This window comes from Schistocerca gregaria, chromosome 8 (assembly GCF_023897955.1).
Source record: "Schistocerca gregaria isolate iqSchGreg1 chromosome 8, iqSchGreg1.2, whole genome shotgun sequence".
Taxonomy (NCBI): domain Eukaryota; kingdom Metazoa; phylum Arthropoda; class Insecta; order Orthoptera; family Acrididae; genus Schistocerca; species Schistocerca gregaria.
This window is the reverse complement of record NC_064927.1, coordinates 399,588,147-399,609,191: the sequence shown is the minus strand read 5'-3', so window position 1 is coordinate 399,609,191 and position 21,045 is coordinate 399,588,147. Positions and strand designations below refer to the sequence as shown.

The 21,045-nt window shown below is 41.3% G+C and overlaps 1 protein-coding gene and 4 non-coding genes across 5 annotated transcripts in view; 4 read left to right on the top strand and 1 right to left on the bottom strand.

The window, feature by feature from the left end:
* LOC126285314 (required for meiotic nuclear division protein 1 homolog) overlaps positions 1-21,045 on the top strand; it is a 100,962-nt gene that overhangs the window by 58,731 nt on the left and 21,186 nt on the right. The window contains exons 4-5 of the mRNA XM_049984614.1: positions 5,087-5,246; positions 15,868-16,065. Coding sequence (XP_049840571.1) covers positions 5,087-5,246; positions 15,868-16,065 — 358 coding nt within the window. The remainder of the gene's footprint in view (positions 1-5,086; positions 5,247-15,867; positions 16,066-21,045) is intronic.
* On the bottom strand, positions 7,504-7,575 carry Trnat-agu (transfer RNA threonine (anticodon AGU)). Its single transcript has one exon. It is a non-coding gene; the product is annotated as a tRNA-Thr (tRNA).
* On the top strand, positions 8,063-8,134 carry Trnat-agu (transfer RNA threonine (anticodon AGU)). Its single transcript has one exon. It is a non-coding gene; the product is annotated as a tRNA-Thr (tRNA).
* On the top strand, positions 8,405-8,476 carry Trnat-agu (transfer RNA threonine (anticodon AGU)). Its single transcript has one exon. It is a non-coding gene; the product is annotated as a tRNA-Thr (tRNA).
* Positions 8,747-8,819, top strand: Trnat-agu (transfer RNA threonine (anticodon AGU)). Its single transcript has one exon. It is a non-coding gene; the product is annotated as a tRNA-Thr (tRNA).

The following is a 21,045-nucleotide window of genomic DNA, read 5'->3' as shown; positions in this document are numbered from 1 at the left end:
GTCGTCGTCGTCGTCCTCTTCTGTTCGAAGATCGATTTGCTGCAACTCTCTGTGATAGTCTGTTCTGTCCAAGTCCCTTCACCCATGCATAACTACACCAACCTACATCCATTTGTACCATTGAGGTGGCACAGTGCTTAGTACACTGGACGCGCATTTGGGAGACCAACAGTTCAAATCCTCATCCGGCCACCCAGATTTAGGTTTTCCTCGATTTTTCTTAAATCGCCAGGATGGTTCCTTTGAAAAGGGCACAGCCGATTTCCTTCCCTATCATTGAAAGATTCCAAGTTTGTGCTCCATTTCTCATAATGACCTTGATGTTGACAGGACATGAAACCCTACTCTTCGTTCTTTTCGTTTGAACCTGCTTGCTGCATTCACACTGCGAGCTTCCTCTAAAATTTTTAACCCTTGCACTTCCCTCCATTACCAAACTGACAATTACTTGATGCCTCAGGACATATCCCATCAGTCTACCATTTTTAGTTGGGTCAGAAATACGAGGGAAGACTGGAAAGTAATGCAAGACAATTTTATCACCAAATAGTTCAGTAGATAACAACAACAAAAAACATTAATGAATTAACATTTTTATCTACTTTCCTACCTATGTTCTCAACACATTTCTCCTATCATGGTACCTATATAGTGGGAATTAGTGAAGTTCGGTGGCAGGAGGAACAAGACTTCTGGTCAGGTGACTACAGGGTTATAAACACAAAATCAAATAGGGGTAATGCAGGAGTAGGTTTAATAATGAATAGGAAAATAGGAATGCGGGTAAGCTACTACAAACAGCATAGTGAACGCATTATTGTGGCCAAGATAGATACGAAGCCCACACCTACTACAGTAGTACAAGTTTATATGCCAACTAGCTCTGCAGATGATGAAGAAATTGAAGAAATGTACGATGAAATAAAAGAAATTATTCAGATAGTGAAGGGAGACGAAAATTTAATAGTAACGGGTGACTGGAATTCGAGTGTAGGAAAAGGGAGAGAAGGAAACATAGTAGGTGAATATGGATTGGGGCTAAGAAATGAAAGAGGAAGCCGCCTAGTAGAATTTTGCACGGAGCACAACTTAATCGTAGCTAACACTTGGTTTAAGAATCATGAAAGAAGGTTGTATACGTGGAAGAACCCTGGAGATACTAAAAGGTATCAGATAGATTATATAATGGTAAGACAGAGATTTAGGAACCAGGTTTTAAGTTGTAAGACATTTCCAGGGGCAGATGTGGACTCTGACCACAATCTATTGGTTATGACCTGTAGATTAAAACTGAAGAAACTGCAAAAATGTGGGAAATTAAGGAGATGGGACCTGGATAAACTGAAAGAACCAGAGGTTGTACAGAGTTTCAGAGAGAGCATAAGGGAACAATTGACAGGAATAGGGGAAAGAAGTACAGTAGAAGAAGAATGGGTAGCTCTGAGGGATGTAGTAGTGAAGACAGCAGAGGATAAAGTAGGTACAAAGACGAGGGCTGCTAGAAATCCTTGGGTAACAGAAGAAATATTGAATTTAATTGATGAAAGGAGAAAATATAAAAATGCAGTAAATGAAGGAGGCAAAAAGGAATACAAACGTCTCAAAAATGAGATCGACAGGAAGTGCAAAATGGCTAAACAGGGATGGCTAGAGGACAAATGTAAGGATGTAGAAGCTTATCTCACTAGGAGTAAGATAGATACTGCCTACAGAAAAATTAAAGAGACCTTTGGAGAGAAGAGAACCACGTGTATGAATATCAAGAGCTCAGATGGCAGCCCAGTTCTAAGCAAAGAAGGGAAGGCAGAAAGGTGGAAGGAGTATATAGAAGGTTTATACAAGGGCGATGTACTTGAGGACAATATTATGGAAATAGAAGAGGATGTAGATGAAGACGAAATGGGAGATACGATACTGCGTGAAGAGTTTGACAGAGCACTGAAAGACCTGAGTCGAAACAAGGCCCCCGGAGTAGACAACATTCCGTTAGAACTACTGACGGCCTTGGGAGAGCCAGTCATGACAAAACTCTACCAGCTGGTGAGCAAGATGTATGAGACAGGCGAAATACCCTCAGACTTCAAGAAGAATATAATAATTCCAATCCCAAAGAAAGCAGGTGCTGACAGATGTGAAAATTACCGAACTATCAGTTTAATAAGCCACGGCTGCAAAATACTAACGCGAATTCTTTACAGACGAATGGAAAAACTGGTAGATGCAGACCTCGGGGAGGATCAGTTTGGATTCCGTCGAAATGTTGGAACACGTGAGGCAATACTGACCTTACGACTTATCTTAGAAGAAAGATTAAGAAAAGGCAAACCTACGTTTCTAGCATTTGTAGACTTAGAGAAAGCTTTTGACAATGTTGACTGGAATACTCTTTTTCAAATTCTAAAGGTGGCAGGGGTAAAATACAGGGAGCGAAAGGCTATTTATAATTTGTACAGAAACCAGATGGCAGTAATAAGAGTCGAGGGGCATGAAAGGGAAGCAGTGGTTGGGAAAGGAGTGAGACAGGGTTGTAGCCTCTCCCCGATGTTATTCAATCTGTATGTTGAGCAAGCAGTAAAGGAAACAAAAGAAAAATTTGGAGTAGGTATTAAAATTCATGGAGACGAAGTAAAAACTTTGAGGTTCGCCGATGACATTGTAATTCTGTCAGAGACGGCAAAGGACTTGGAAGAGCAGTTGAACGGAATGGACAGTGTCTTGAAAGGAGGATATAAGATGAACATTAACAAAAGGAAAACGAGGATAATGGAGTGTAGTCAAATGAAATCGGGTGATGCTGAGGGAATTAGATTAGGAAATGAGACACTTAAAGTAGTAAAGGAGTTTTGCTATTTAGGAAGTAAAATAACTGATGATGGTCGAAGTAGAGAGGATATAAAATGTAGACTGGCAATGGCAAGGAAAGCGTTTCTGAAGAAGAGAAATTTGTTAACATCGAATATAGATTTATGTATCAGGAAATCGTTTTTGAAAGTATTTGTTTGGAGTGTAGCCATGTATGGAAGTGAAACATGGACGATAACTAGTTTGGACAAGAAGAGAATAGAAGCTTTCGAAATGTGGTGCTACAGAAGAATACTGAAGATAAGGTGGATAGATCACGTATCTAATGAGGAGGTATTGAATAGGATTGGGGAGAAGAGAAGTTTGTGGCACAACTTGACTAGAAGAAGAGATCGGTTGGTAGGACATGTTTTGAGGCATCAAGGGATCACAAATTTAGCATTGGAGGGCAGCGTGGAGGGTAAAAATCGTAGAGGGAGACCGAGAGATGAGTACACTAAGCAGATTCAGAAGGATGTAGGTTGCAGTAGGTACTGGGAGATGAAGCAGCTTGCGCAGGATAGAGTAGCATGGAGAGCTGCATCAAACCAGTCTCAGGACTGAAGACAACAACAACAACATGGTACCAGTTTCAATATCACCTGTTCATAGAAGTCCATTTGGTTGGGGTTCAGCCATTTGCGGAGTGCTGATTTCGCTACTGCATGTGTCACAAAACATTGGCCGGCCATGAATTTCTTCATGGCATCAAACAAATGAAAGTCTGATGGTGCAAGGTCCTTTCAGAAAGTCATGCCCTTCTATGGCATAACATGTTAAGTGGTCCAAGCTTGCCATATTTGTTGGCCCTTGTGGTTGTCTGTCAGTTTCTTAGACATCCAACAAGCACTAACTTTACAAAATTTCAGCATGTCATAAACAATACCAGGCATCACACCATAGGAAATGTTGAACTGCTGTTCTGAGGCTCGCAGTTGCACATGCCACTCATTCAATATTGCTGTCTCAATGGCTATGAATTCAGTGGGGTTGCAGCTGCTAGTGGCCACCCAGAGCCTACCAAATCACTAAGGTTCACACAGCCCTCTCGGAAGAATGCATATCATCTGGAGATATTGCTATTGTCCATACAGTTGTTCCCATACACTTTGTGCACGTCCCTGTCAATTTCACTCAGTTTATGTCCGTTGGCCCGCAAATATCAAGCTAAGCCTTACTGCCCTTCATAAGTTGATAGTTTCGCTGTTCATACTTATCTCGGAAGAGCTACGCATGAAACCAAAACATCTTCTGTAGCACAGACTTCAGATTATATTGTCATGAAACTTCAACATTCCAGCTGCAATGCCAAGGGAGAAAAAAATTATTGCATGTTACTTTACCATCCTCCCTGCTGGTATATTGTTGAGTACTGAGACAGTTCACTCAAAGAAGACTGGAGGACAGAATGAGAAATAGAAAAAGTGAAATGAAAAGTTAAATAAGTGGTACGATTAGAAACTGGGGGGGGGGGGGGGGTTGATGGGCAGGATTTCAGGGGCAGGCTATAGATGAAAAGTAATGAAGGATGTAAATATAAGTGAGGAAATTAATACATAAAATGTATAATAAAAAAATTAGATGAGGAATTATACACAAACGGAGATAGGAGGTTGGCGAGATACTAGAATATATTGAAGAGAAGTTACCATCTCCAGAGTTTAGGGTACCTAATATCAGGTGGGAAGATCTAAATAGCCATGTAGGAGGCACTTGGGTTCCTTGAATGATGCTACAAAGCATGCACATCAACTGCTACTAGGTGTTCCCAAGACGTACAGTTCTACGTCTATGCATGCCTTTTCATTGTGCTCACTCAGATATAACATGCTGTATAATGAACACACATAAATTGACAAACAACTCGTGTGCTTTTACATGCTCCAAAACATACTTTTTAAACTTTATACCATTTCCAGAACATTATCCTCGCCCCAAAGTTTCTATCCGTTGCATTATTTGCAGTTTAAAACCTGCTCTATCCATTCACCCACTACACTTACTCTAGCCCACCACTGTAAATATCCTACAACATAAAAGGCAGATCAGTGTGTGAAACCACACATTCTAGGGGAAGAAATGTATCTAAGATTTTAACAACATCCATGCTATTGAAAATGAGAGGGAGTTTTGTGGTATGCTAAAATGTGAAAAAGAATTCTTTAAAATTTTAATGCAGAATTTGTGAACTAATTATATCACCACAACAATGAATGGAAAATTACTTTCTTCTTTTATATTTCAGCCACAGCAGACTAAGTAATGGGAATCTGTGTCTGACATCCAAAGAAACAACATATCTGGATAAATATACTTTCTCCAATGCAATGGCTTTGTCTGTAAAATTAGGAATATGGGAAGCTTCACTGTCCCGTTATGTAGACACAATTGAATTTGTAACTGAGGTAAGAGTATTTTGATCACATCCTCTCCCTCTCTGTTTTATTATTTTACTTTTCTCATTACTAATGTTCTTAGTGTGTTTTCCTTTCGTATGAAATTAAGATGTATGTATTACAAATGCATGATAACTTTGAAATAATTTGTCATGAAAAAACGAAAGAATTGGAATGAGAGTAATACAGATTGTGATGGTATCCCTAAACCTTCTTAGCAACAAATGATACTTGCAACTATAAGTTATAAACAAAGATGTTAAATGTAAAGGTGTATATATTGTGTGGAGGTATTATTTTTATTTTCCACGTTGTGAGTTATATCAAGGGAAAATACATGTCTTCAACGTGGAACGATGGCTGCAATGACTTTGTGAGAGGAAATACATGGTTGTATGCTGTCTTTGAGATGCACAGTTTTGGAACAGTTATGATATGATACTACAATGTTGTTAAATAAAGTGTGCATGTAACAAGATATCACAGATATGAGCTTGAACTGATTTAATTTCTGATGGAAACCAGTAATTCTGCATATGTGCTCATCGTTGATAAAAAGTTTGAATGCAGTGGTTGCTCAAAAGAGTTCAGAATCTGCTGATGTTCGTAATAAATATAAGTGATATGTGGTAATATTTAATGTCAGTAACTCTGCAAAATTACTTTCATGCACTATCATTGCATAAAGAGATATTGCCATTCAGGAGAATTGTTGAAAATTCGAGAATATTGCAAAAAAGGTGTAAGACTCAATGTCAGTCAGCTGATCCCATATTCAATAGGAGGCCTAAACTCTCTGATCAAACTTTATTCTTCATACAGTTATATCCCATTTGAAATCGCACATTTCTCTCGTTTGACTCATACTGACAAAAATTCATTATGATACTGATACATTACATCCACACTCATATACCCTCAGATACACTGCCTGGCGTCACACAGATTGTGTTCAATGGCAGTTCAAAGACTTTTTTCCATGTAGTGCGCAAAAGCAGATTGTCTACTTAAATAGCACCCATCAGAACAGCACCAACTTAAGATTTCACATCCATTCCCAGGTAGCTGCCCAGCTTCACAGCATCGTTAACCAAAGGCCAGTCATGGCGCCACACTGAGATGGGCATTATTCAATAAATTTTCATCTAGATAATTATTTGAATAAATAGATCATGAAAAAAAGTACTCATGAATAAGCTATTTGTTGCTATTTTTTATTTGTAACTTGAAAAGCAAATGTAAAATGTCACCATATTTCATTTGTTTACTTCTTGTATAGTATTCTGTAACTAGTGTTTGCTCCCTTGGCTCAGTTCAGTTTCCATTTGATAAATATATTATTAAGGTTTTTTTTTCTAGTAATGTGTCTTGGTGGCTCAATGGGTTACATTCCAGACTACACAGCTAATGGTCTGGGTTTCTATGCCGTTTAGTCCTATGATTTTTTCTGATCCTTATTGCTTCTTTCGCTCCTAACAGTGAGAAAAATGCTAAGTCTCTGTGCTGTGTTTCAAGTACATGTTGGGCTGTAGGTCCCCCTGTAACTGCCCAAAATAGATTCAGAGGTGGGAGGAATGCAAGGGCACACCACCATGCTTAGTAAAGCACTGCAGTGTTAAAATCAAACCTCGAGTTGAGCACAGCTTAACTTGATTCTTTACAATGTAATAAACGCAGCATAAAAATGCTTCATAGGCAGACAGCCTTAGCACTTACATTACCAATGCAGCACAATTTGACTGATTTTGCACTTGCCGCTACTTCCTCCTTTGCCCTGCCTAAATGCGGTAGTACTTTCCATAAGTAATAAAAAATGAGAATGTAGCCAATTAATCTGCACCACCTTCCTCCATTGCACCAGGATTGCTAACACTATCAGATATGATCAAATATGATCGAAGCAGACTAAATCAATTAAAATTTGTGCTGCGGCCGGGACTCGAATCCGGGTCTTCTTGCTTACTAGGCAGATATGCTACCACTGCACCACCGAGGCACTATGGCAGACATAGCTGCACGAACTACCTAGGGCAAGTTCCCTCCCCAACACAAACTTTAATTCATTTTCCCTTAATATTGTCACTATTGCCAGGGTTCGCCGGTATTGGCGAGCTACCCAGCATTGGACGTAGCGGAACGTCTGCTGTACCATATGGTGATCTTCTCAGATCTTATAATTAAATGTGTCCTTTGAGACTCCCGTCTCGTTATTATCTCATGATAATGATCAAATATGATCGAAGCAGACTAAATCAATTAAAATTTGTGCCGCGGCCGGGACTCGAGCCCGGGTCTTCTTGCTTACTAGGCAGATATGCTACCACTGCACCACCGAGGCACTATGGCAGACATAGCTGCACGAACTACCAAGGGCAAGTTCCCTCCCTAACACAAACTTTAATTCATTTTCCCTTAATATTGTCACTATTGCCAGGGTTCGCCGGTATTGGCGAGCTACCCAGCATTGGACGTAGCGGGACGTCTGCTGTACCATATGGTGATCTTCTCAGATCTTATAATTAAATGTGTGCTTTGAGACTCCCGTCTCGTTATTATCTCACGATCATGATCAAATATGATCGAAGCAGATTAAATCACAAATTTTAATTGATTTAGAGACGGGAGTCTCAAAGGACACATTTAATTATAAGATCTGAGAAGATCACCATATGGTACAGCAGACGTCCCGCTACGTCCAATGCTGGGTAGCTCGCCAATACCGGCGAACCCTGGCAATAGTGACAATATTAAGGGAAAATGAATTAAAGTTTGTGTTGGGGAGGGAACTTGCCCTAGGTAGTTCGTGCAGCTATGTCTGCCATAGTGCCTCGGTGGTGCAGTGGTAGCATATCTGTCTAGTAAGCAAGAAGACCCGGGTTCAAGTCCCGGCCGCGGCACAAATTTTAATTGATTTAGTCTGCTTCGATCATATTTGATCATTATCGTGAGATAATAACGAGACGGGAGTCTCAAAGGACACATTTAATTATAAGATCTGAGAAGATCACCATATGGTACAGCAGACGTCCCGCTACGTCCAATGCTGGGTAGCTCGCCAATACCGGCGAACCCTGGCAATAGTGACAATATTAAGGGAAAATGAATTAAAGTTTGTGTTGGGGAGGGAACTTGCCCTAGGTAGTTCGTGCAGCTATGTCTGCCATAGTGCCTCGGTGGTGCAGTGGTAGCATATCTGTCTAGTAAGCAAGAAGACCCGGGTTCAAGTCCCGGCCGCGGCACAAATTTTAATTGATTTAGTCTGCTTCGATCATATTTGATCATTATCTTGAGATAATAACGAGACGGGAGTCTCAAAGGACACATTTAATTATAAGATCTGAGAAGATCACCATATGGTACAGCAGACGTCCCGCTACGTCCAATGCTGGGTAGCTCGCCAATACCGGCGAACCCTGGCAATAGTGACAATATTAAGGGAAAATGAATTAAAGTTTGTGTTGGGGAGGGAACTTGCCCTAGGTAGTTCGTGCAGCTATGTCTGCCATAGTGCCTCGGTGGTGCAGTGGTAGCATATCTGCCTAGTAAGCAAGAAGACCCAGGGTTCGAGTCCCGGCCGCGGCACAAATTTTAATTGATTTAGTCTGCTTCGATCATATTTGATCATTATCGTGAGATAATAACGAGACGGGAGTCTCAAAGGACACATTTAATTATAAGGTCTGAGACTATCAGATATGGGCGTCTCATTGATATTACACACTTTGTTCATGTTTGTAATGTTGTAATATGAGTGAACACAGTAAGAAATCAGTGGTTGCTAATGGCTAATTTAGTATCCCTGCCTACAATGGGTATCAGTAGTGATTCAGAGATGCTACATCTCCTTATTACAGCCACTGCCTCCAGCCACAAGATGTGGAACACACCTGGACTGTGCCTCTTGCATTGATATAGGTCACCTGGTTGGCCAGTAATTGTTCAGTGCCCAGTATGTCATTATATTGTTACACCTACAGTGACACTGATTTTATTCTGGACTGTCTGGTTTTTGCTATTCGGATATATTCAGTGTGCAGCTTATGATGACTCTTGCTCTGATAACAGTTTACACTTTCCTGTCAGAAGTGAATAGAAAAGTGGCAACGAGGATTACCATATGCAGTTTGACTCATTTGCATCCAGAGCTGGTATTATTGACTTGAAGTTTCTTAAACTTTGGGAACTACAGCTGTCACTGCAACTACATCAACAGCGCCAAGAACAACAAGATGCTATCCTACAGCTCGTGCCCAACAACAGTAACAGCGTTGAATGGTGATCATTGCTGTGACCCCATTGCCATTCACCTGCTTTGATGAGGGAGCCATACTGCTGATTGAACTGCACTCTCTTGCTTATAGCATTTCTGGCAAGCATCAAAGTTCTTTATTCTTGTTTTCTAACAGTGGTAAAAAAACTACTGCCACTCTCCAACTATAATGATTTGCCTTTAAATGGACCATGTGTGCTGTGGTCATCAGTGTGACCTTGTTGCAACTAGGCTACTATTTAATCAGTTTCATAAACAATGTGGAAAGCCTTAGGCAGCATGGGCTACTGACTTGCAGGATCTCGCAAACCAGAGTAGTTTCAGTTGTCAAAATGGTTAACTTTTAAAATTACTGATTCATAATGTGACTATGCACCTGTCACCCCCCCCCCCCCTCCCTCACTCCAGGGAAGTCACAGCTAAGGTATTAGCCACATTTGACCCTAATCTTAAAAGTGCTAAATCTTTTGATGTTGCTTCTCAAGCTCAGCTCACTTTTACTAATTGAAGCATCAAAAGTTGGTGGTCACTGTCATGGGCAGCAGTCAACTGATGATTCCAATTTATCAACTTCTCTCTAGGCACTTAATTCTCACCTGGGCTCACAATCATCCTAATTGACAGCATCTCGTGAAGGACTTACATACACCAATCTTAACGGGCCCCCTTCAGTATCGAGAAAACCCCTTTTTTTAACAATAAATGGATGTGTCGAAAATGCCTTCCACACTTGGTGTCAAAACAATCATCATGCAAACCAGTGATGCTCCAGCCACACCCTGACTGTGGCAGATGGCATTCAAGAAACTGTTATCCACATACACTACACACTGTTGGTGTGTGGCAAACTTGAGCACTTGGCAGACGTGTGTCAATAAGCTGCTTGTCAACATCCCATAGCATCACAGCCCAGTAACAGTACACCGCACCATGTAACTGCTGCAGACAACAAGTTAATTCCACCAGCGTCATAGAGGCTGACATTGGCTCTTACTATTTCTGGCCGATTTGTAGAGTATCAGCTGGGCACTGAAGATGCCATGTCGTTAAACAATGAGACATATTGGTGGCTGAGCTCACACTCTCTGCAAAGGGCTCAGTGATAGGTAATTATTTTACTCCCAAAAGACAGTTTCTCTCCTCAGAGAATTGTCGCTTACAGCTTAGTACAAAAACACAGTGTGTGTACCGATATTCTTAGTAGTGAAATCGCCTAACGCTCTTACATCTATGCTATTACAAGATATAGTTTTGTAATTGTGGACCAAGTAAATTTAGTGTCCAAAACAGTGCCATTTTCTGACCTTGATTCTCTTTGCAATTTACACAAGGAGATTTTCAAACCACGGCTTGATTGTACAAAAATGCTACTGCTCATATCCCTTTGAAGCTACGAGCAGTACCAAAATTTTGTAATGCTTGTCCGCGACCATTTACTTTTATAGGTGTTATTCTGGCCAAGCTTAGATGACTTCAGAAACTAGACATCATTTCGCCTGCCTCTACAAGTCAGCGGTCAGCACATATAGTTATCATTCAAAATCCAAATGACCCTTTATGAATTTCTTGATTTCAAGGCAACTATCATAGCTCAGTCCGACATTGACCTCCACTTATGCCTTGCCCAGAGGATTTGTGACTATCCGAAGGGCAATCAATATCTTTCAAAAATAGATGTAAAAGATGCTGATCTACAACTTCCACTCAATAGCAAATCAAAACAGTTGCTGGCCTACAACCCATTCAGCTTCTTCCATTATAATCATTTACCATTTAGCAGTTGCTGGTGCCCCTGCCATATTTAAAAAAATACTTAAAGCAATTGATTCAGGGTATTCCACACTGTGTTAACTATTTAGACAATATCATCATAACAGGAGTGATGATACAAACTGCCACAGAAACCATGAATCACTTTCCAAGTGGTTGTTGTAAAATGGCTTATGTTGTCAGGTAGACAAGTTCGGCTTTTTCACCCCAGCATTAAATATCTGTCCAGTCAAAATAGAGCATTGGCATAGGCATCGAACCCTGCTAGATTTTCTGCACCCCATGCTGTGTGCTCAGATGAAGTGTGGGACTGTCTGTACACGGGGTGCCTGATCTGAGGGGGAACACATTTGGCCGGCACCCCGGGTAGACCCAAGGGGTCATTCTGGGCCAGAGGAGGCATCAGCTGTTTGTTTGACACTTTGGCTGGTCATGAGCTCAAGACCTGTTATCAAAACCAGCTCCACCTGTGGCTGCATTTTCAATCAGCAGCCCTCCAGTCATCTACAGTTCATGGTCTGACAACGTGGCAACCATCCACAAGCCCCTTTATCCCACTCAAAAGTGTGTAGACAGGGGGCCACTGTATGGAAGCCCATGGATACAGAGCCACTCCAACTACCCAAGTCTCTTTTAGCCCCTGTTGCACTGGCACAGCATAGCATCCTGTCTTCAACCCATTCCCAACTCCATCGCCCCTACAGTTCCAAGCAAGGCCATCTGAGTTGGCTAGTACAGTTAAGGCCATGCCACTTAATCACTGGGTGGGGATCTCAGCCAAGCTTCACACCAGCAACAGCACAAACCTAGCCATTATCAGCCATACATGCTGATTTCAAGGAGGAGGGATTTACTATTCTTTTCTGCATTGGGTATCAATAATGACTCAGAGAAGCTGCAGCTCATTATCCAGTACTGCTGCTGCCTCTGCCTACAAGAGGTAGGAAAGGAGCATCAAAGGTTGTAGTTGGCAGTGGGAAATTGAACTCTGCTATAAATAGCAGAATGAGCCCAGCAGACTGGTTGGAATCCAGGCATTGAGTACACATAACAGCAACAGCTGCAGCACCTGAAGAAGATGGATGGGTTGCTCTTCAAAACATTATGCATACACTGGAAACAACTTGGCAGAACACCCGGAAGCACACCATGTACTTTTTTTTCATTCTGCACCAACTGTAACTATTGCACCAATGTCTTACCCACGATTTAGAAACAAATAGTCCATATGTATTGCTGTCCAGAACCAGTGGAGATTTGCAACAATCTATGGACATATACACTGAAGAGCCAAAGAAACTGGTACAACTGGCTAATATTGTGTAGGGCTCCCACGAACATGCAGAAGTGCCGCAACACGGCATGGCATGGCTTCAACTAATGTCTAAAGTAGTTCTGGAGGGAATTGACACCAAGAATCCTGCAGGACTGTGCATAAACCTGTGAGACCACGAGGGGGTGGAGATCTCTTCTGAACAGCATGTTGCAAGGCATTGCAGGTGTGGTCAATAATGTTCATGACTGGGGTGTTTGGTGACCAGCGGAAGTGTTTAAACTCAGAAGAGTGTTCCTGGAGTCACTCTGCAGCAATCTGAATGTGTGCAGTGTTGCATTGTTCTGCTGGAATTGCTCTCGTCCATCGGAATGCGCAATGGACGTGAATGGATGCAGGTGATCAGACAGGATGCTTACGTACTTGCCATCTATCAGAGTCGTATCTAGATGTATCAGGGTTCCCATATCATTCCAATTGCACACGCCCCACACCATTACAGAGCCCACATCAGCTGCTGACAAGCTGGGACCATGGATTTATGAAGTTGTCTCCATACCCATACACATCCATTCACGTGATACAATTTGAAACGAGACTTGTGCGACCAGGCAGCATGTTTCCAGTTGTCAACAGTCCAATGTCAGTATTGACAGACCCAGGCAAGGCGTAAAACTTTGTGTTGTGCAGTGATCAAGGGTACATGAGTGGGCCTTCGGTTCCAAAAGCCCGTGTCAATGGTTTTTTGGTGAATGGTTCACACACTGATTCTGACTGATGCCTCAGCATTGAAATCTGCAGCAATTTGCAGAAAGGGTTGCACCTCTGTAATGTTGAATGATTCTCTTCAGTCATTGGTGGTCCCATTCTTACAGGATCTTTTTCCGGCTGCAGCAATGTCAGAGAGTTGATGTTTTATCAGATTCCACTACACTCGTGAAATGGTTGTATGGGAAAATCCCAAGTTCATCGCTACCTTGGAGAGGCTGTATCCCATTGCCCATGCACCAGCCATACCACCACATTCACACTCACTTAAATCTTGGTAACCTGCTGTTGTAGCAGCAATAACTGATGTAACAACTGCGCCAAACACTTGTTGTCTTATATGGGCATTGCCGACCACAGTACCGTATTCTTTCTGTTTACATATCTCTGTATTTGAATACGCATTCCTAAACCACTTTCTTTGGCGCTTCCATGTAATAATCAAAAAAATATCAAAGAATACATTTGATGAGTTTCAGAAGTAGTAGTAGTAGTAGTAGTAGTAGTGGTGGTGGTGGTGGTGGTGGTGGTTGTTGTTGTCGTCGTCTTCAGTCCTGTGCAAGTTTACTCATCTCCCACTACCTACTGCAACCCACATCCCTCTGAATCTGCTTAGTGTATTCATCTTTTGGTCTCCCTCTACGATTTTTACCCTCCATGCTGCCCTCCAATACTACATTGGTGATCCCTTGATGCTTTAGAACATGTCCTACCACTTGATCCCTTCTTCTAGTCAAGTTGTGCCACAAACTCCTCTTCTCTCCAATTCTGTTCAATACCTCCTCATTAGTTATGTGATCTACCCATCTAATCTTCAGCATTCTTCTGTAGCACCGCATTTCGAAAGCTTCTATTCTCTTCTTGTCCAAACTATTTATCGTCCATGTTTCACTTCCATACATGGCTACGCTCCATACAAATACTTTCAGAGACGACTTCCTGACACTTAAATCTATACTTGATGTTAACAAATTTCTCTTCTTTAGAAACGCTTGCCTTGCCATTGCCAGTCTACATTTTATATCCTCTCTACTTCGACCATCATCAGTTATTTTGCTCCCCAAATAGCAAAACTCCTTTACTACTTTAACTGTCTCATTACCACACTGGACTCGCATTCGGGAGGACGACGGTTCAATCCCGTCTCCGGCCATCCTGATTTAGGTTTTCCGTGATTTCCCTAAATCGCTTCAGGCAAATGCCGGGATGGTTCCTTTGAAAGGGCACGGCCGATTTCCTTCCCCATCCTTCCCTCACCCGAGCTTGCACTCTGTCTCTAATGACCTAGTAGTTGACGGGACGTTAAACACTAATCTCCTCCTCCTGTCTCATTTCCTAATCTAATTACCTCAGCATCACCCGAGGCAACTCGACTACATTCCATTATCCTCATTTTGCTTTTGTTGATGTTCATCTTATATCCTCCTTTCAAGACACTGTCCATTCCATTCAACTGCTCTTCCAAGTCCTTTGCTGTCTCTGACAGAATTACAATGTCATTGGCGAACCTCAAAGTTTTTATTTCTTCTACATGGATTTTATTACCTACTCCGAATTTTTCTTTTGTTTCATTCACTGCTTGCTCAATATACAGAAGTTGTTATGTTGTAAAAAGAAAACTTATTTTGAATGTGATTTGGAAATTTAAGCAAGCATGAAATTGCAAAGAAATTGCTGCCAAAAACGAGCAGAGTTGTTGATTTTTCAAGTTTTGCTGAAGAATATTGTGACTTGAAATTGTAGTGAAGACAATTTCATGAAGTATAACACACAGCTACCCTCTTTTCATGAATAGAACTCATTTTCTTAAGTTCTTCAAAAAGCAAGGTAACTTAATGATGAGCTGTTTCAGAATTGTTTTGAAATATAAAAGAAGCAAAAAGTTCATTTGTTAAAATAAGTGGCACGGAACTGGAGCAGTAAAGTCATTGGATTTCAGAGTTATCTGTTACTCATAGTGCTCTTTATTCACAGATGATGAATAAGTGTTTTATTTTGAATAATGAGTAATAATTGTTATCTGTATTTATTATTCAAATAAATTTTGTCCACCTCTTGTGTCACAGGACCACAAAAGACAGGGTGCATAGTGGCTGCTCTGTATTTCAGGTGATCACTAATATTATAGCTTGTGTTTTTAGCCAGGTTGTTTCTCCTGCCCCCCCCCCCCCCCCTCCACATATCAGCATGTGATAATGTTTCCTGTTTCCTGCAATCCCTGCTCCCTGCATATTTGTCATTTATTTTCTATTATCTGGTTAAGGCTGGTTCTTTGTTTCAAAATACTTGTGACCAGGTACCCTGAACTGCATTTTTCTTGTGGCTGAGGGCCTCCCTCCACAAGTGCTATTGTGCAGAAGTATTTTTCCATACTATGATTGCATTTGAAGATCAATAACAAATTTTTAATCTTTATTTGTATAAGCTATATAATAGTCACACACTTTTGTCTATCTCAAACTTGTTTCAAAGGTGGTCTCCTAGTTTTAAAGGCTTGTTCCTTGTTTTCCACCAGGTTATGTACTTTACCATGTGCCATGTTTTTGTAGGACATGAAACAAGGCAGAAAAATACGAATGTCACGGAAGGAAGTTCTGAGAAAGACAGGAGAACTTTTTGCACTTCGCCATCTCATTAACCTGAGCTCTGATTTACTTGACACTCCTGACTTTTATTGGGACCGTGAAACACAGGAGGCACTCTACCAGCAGATGTGTTCATATTTCAGTATCAGCAGGCGAACCAAGGTAAGGTCAAAAGAGGATACCTGTTAATTTTTGTACTGGAGGAAGTATTCATTGTTACACAGTTTTTATTTTAAAGTTTCATTTGATGATGTTCAAAAGAAGTTAAGAGCTAATAGTTGCCTATAACTGTAGGGACCTGAAAATGCAGCATATATTTGTGGTAAATTAGCATTTGTTTTTGACATAATAAGTGTCTATTTTTGGTGCAGCACAATTTTTTTTATGATTAAACATATAAATTTTATAGTACAGTTATTGTAAATAAAATAATAATAATAATAACAATAATAAAAGAGAATAAATAGTTTGTGTTTTCCATAAGAGCTTCTGGACTGGAATATTTGCAAATAATAATAATAATAATAAAAGAGAACAAATAGTTTGTGTTCTCCATAATAAGAGTTTTTTGAGTAGAATATTTGCACCTGCTAAAACAGCAACAGTTTTATTAAGTGTTATTTGGTTCTTTTCTTTAAGCTTTCAGCAAGTGGTGGTTTGTGTTGAGAAGCAGCAGCATATTATCACTGGTGAACAGAATGCTAATCTGATTTCCCACTTATTTGATAATTACAAAACCTGTAGAATACCAGTTTGGAATGTGTAGCATATAAGCGATGATAAGCATCTTGGAGAGTCCTTTCATCAGCCATGCAACCCATACTTGACAGTGCTACAGGTAGAACTGACATTTTAGTTACTGTGGAAGTAGAACCAAAAGTAACTCTACTCTCACATTACAGGAACGCTATGTGTCCACTATGGGGGGGGGGGGGGGGGCATTGCAACATAGGAGGCAGCCATAAATGTAAACAGATGGAAACATCATATTCACAGTAGGTGAGAGGCAGTGGGGAAACAAACAGGTCAGCCAGCCTACACCCACATTCTGTGTTTCAACGAAAACAGAATTGACACACAGGTTGCCGATCCCTTTTGGTGTCATGAGATTCATACCAGAATCCTGTGATAGACAGGGATTAGGGTCTCTGTTCATTTCAGAGTAAAAATAGAAAATTACGAACTATGCATAACATAAAGCAAAATGGTGTGCTTCAAAGTGTTCAGGTAATGACTACATGGAATAGCTTGCTAAAGCTGGCAGCAACATCATAAACAAGGTAGTTCAGACCCTACCTCTACTGGTATTTATGCAACCATAATACAGATCACCATGCACTTAAAACTGCCACATTACGATGTCATCAATGTCACGTAATACCACCTTCTGCAGGCAGACAAATGTATGTTTCTTTGTTGTAAAATGTTAAGTCACACATCTGAGTTCTACATTGCCATGCATGGGATGTATCTTATAGAGACAATATAGCCACCCACTGTTTGACGTGGGACCAGAGCGTAACTTACGAGTGCACTGATACGTCATTGCATTTGTGCTTAGGTGCATTTTTTTGACATTAAATAAAGCTGTTTTAGTCCTGCTCAGATAAATTAGTTCATCAGGATGCAAGTTGCTATGAAATAGCATTGATTATATAAAATGGCATTTTAAGGCAGAATTCACATCTGTGTTCATATTTATTGCTAATGCTAATTTTTCAGGTCTGTACATATGAGTTATAGACAGAAAGGCAAGAAATTAGCACTTGCATTGAAATGTAGACCTCAATTTTATTTCTTATGTTCTATGGCGAGTTGGCTGTAAGCCAGGCAGATTTCTGAAGCTGAAAGTGCTTGTGTACCCAATTTAGAATTTTTGTATTGTTGAACATGAATACAGAAAGAAAAGAAAGGATTTAAACACGTAACCTTCCACAGATAAAACAGCATCTAACAGACCACTAACTGTACAACTTCACTGGCCAGTGGATCATTATTGAGCATTTCCAAAACATTTAACTGCGGACATTGATGCATTCCCTTTGTAATACTGCTAACTGAACTAAGGATCTGAAAGTACAAAATCATAGCTGGCTTCTGATATTTAAATTGCTACATAATTGAACATCCAAATTAAGAAAACAGTGTTCCTCGCTAACTATTTGTGTTGTTTTCCAGGAGGAATAGTAAATATTTTAGGAGGTGTTAGTGTAGACTAATTTAAATAAAACATTCCCTGTAATATGTTTCCAGTTTTTATTGGTTACATTTCGCATCTTAGTATTCCAGTTGCTATGGATTTATTTATCAGTTGTCTGGGGGGGGGGGGGGGGGGGAAGGAAAAAAAAGTGGAGTTTTGCATGCGTTTGCATAATTGAATTAGTTAAATGTGGTTGTGATTGTGATGTGTTAGGCAGTTTTTCTGTATTATTTTAGCATGCTGCGCGTATTTACAAATGCAGAGTATGCTGACATGGTAACAGATTAGATGAAATGTTCTTTTCATTTCAACAGATCCATAGTGAGGGGATCATGAAAGCTATAGAACATATCAGAAAAATAAGAATACTTAATAAATATTTAAAAAGAAAAACAAATATTCTAACATATCTTTGTACACTGTTGCTGCTTGTAGAGAATACTGTAGATAATTTTCTAACTGCAGAGTACTCATGTTTTTGCTAAACTGTGTGAGCCAAGTGCATTGTCTCACATTTATATTTCATCTGAATGTGTAAATGAACAGACTGTGGATGATGTAAAAGACGTTATTCAGTGGGCAGAACATAGTCCTTCAATAAGTACACGCAGAATTTCTACATGTGTTCTACATAAAAGAATATGAAAAACATTGAATAAGCACTGCCTCTGTCCTTACCATTTACACTGGATCTAGACCTTTGAGAAGAGGATGAAAGTTAGATGACTGGAATTTTGTCATTGGATAATTGCAATTTGCCAAGTAATTTTGTTATCACTGATAAATCCACTTTCACTTGTGCAGGTATCAATAACTCTTGTAACTTGCATTGGTTGCCCAATGAAAAGCCATAAGCCTTTGTGGAGATACAATTCCAAGAACGATTCTCTGTAAAAATGTGGTGTGGCATTATAAACAGCTGGTTGATTGGATCTGTTGTGTTCCTGCATAACCTTACAGGGTCCCACTACATACACTTCCTTGAAAACAAGCTTCCAGCATTGCTGTTAGAGATTCCTTTGACTGTAAGGACTGTGTATGTTTTTCCAGCATGACTGGCTATTGCACATTCTGATCATCAGGTGATAAGTCATCTAAAGCTTACATTTTCTGGGAAACAAATCAGCAGAAATGATGTATGTAATAGCCCCCAGGGGCTCAGCATTCATTTTCTGGGTACGGGCTTGGCGACCCCGGGGTTCCTGAGCTGGGGACTGGTAAGCGCCGCCAGTCCTCTGTCACCGTAAGCTCTGGACATACCTCAATGACCACCGTGCGGCATGGCGGTGGAATTGTGTGTCTCAGGGAGTGGGGATCTTGGCTTGGCCGCCCGGATCAAGAGGATGGAATAAGCCTCTATAAACAACCCCTCAATCTCAAGGTGTGCTGTGCGCTGATGAGATGCATGGCTGTTGAGGGGAAACAGTCATTAGCGGGCGACCTCTGGGGAACCTGCCGCACCTCAGTTGTATAAGGCTTACCTAGGCATGCGGGGCTCTGTCTAGGTGGATTTCTAGTTCCCTAGCTGCTCGTGGGACCGAGTTGGTTCCTTCGAAATCCTCTTTTCTTCCTCCCAGCGGAAAGGGTGGGCTGCTGGAAGGTTCTAATACCCAGTCTCTTAAGAGAGCTCGTGCAGTCAGTCCCCCTGACTCCGGCACTTCTTTGACAAGTCCAGTCTTAGGTAACAGATTGCATTCTGGTAATCCGAATGTGTTTCTCATTGTCAAACGGAAGGAGGGTAGTTTCGAGAAGGTTTCATCCTTCTGTATAAAAAAGGGGTTGGAGGGCATCTGTGGCTCCTTAAAATTGGTGAAGCGCTTACGTAATGGGACCTTGCTAGTGGAAACTTCCACTTCCCAGCAAGCAACTAACCTGCAAGCTGCTAAATGCCTTGGGGAGTATGCCATAGACACTGGACTGCACAGCACCTTGAACTACAGCAAAGGTGTTGTAACATGCCGGGATCTAGTTGACATTCCCAAGGACGAACTGCAACGTGAGTGGGCTCCGGAAGGTATCGTTGATGTCCAACACATCATGAAGAGGGTTGATGGCAATCTTGTCAAATCCGACTCCTTTATTCTGACCTTCAGTAGCACAAAACTTCCTGAAGATGTTAAAGCTGGCTTCCTTTGCCTTAGTGTGAGGCTTTATTTCTCGACCCCAATGCGCTGTTTTAAATGCCAGCGTTTTTGGCATACCACCTTAGGATGTAAAGGCGAAGCGACTTGTGGAAACTGTGGTAAGGCTGCTCATGAAGGAGTTGGTTGCTCGTCTCCGGCTAAATGTATTAACCACCCTGTTTGGAGTAGGGACTGCCGATTATTTTTAGATGAACGCGAAGTCCAGGAAATAAAAACAACCAAGCGTATCTCTATGGTGAGGCCAGGGAGATCTATAAGTCGATGCAACCTCCCACATTTGCTACATCTTTTGCATCGCTGGTTCAGAAGCCTACTCCAAAAGTCAATGCCTCAACGCAGACCGAGGTGGTGAGTGTTGGCACTAACATCTGCAGCTGTCAGTGCACTTGCAACGCAGCCGGTGTTTCAGAGCCAGTAGCCCCTACTCGAACGGCAGACAAAGGAACAGTGGCGAACTTGGGCCAGCCCCTGGCGCCTCCAACATCTGAGGCTGTTTCCAAGCCCAGTGCGCCAATTACCACTCCCACATCAGCTCCCCCAAAGCCCACCAAACCACAGCAAGCTCCTGTACAGCAGCAACAGCAGGTCAAATCCCATGGTAAACCATCTGACCATGCAGATGTTGTTTTACGTGAGGCTTCATCTGACTTCTCCTGAGTTGATGGAATTCGATGTATGTGTGGGGCAATCATCTCGTCCCACGCCTGCCCCTCCACCTGCTGCGGTCTCCCTGCCCCATCGGAGAGACAGGATGAAGGTGCTACACCCAACATAGATGGCTCCCATACTTCAGTGGAA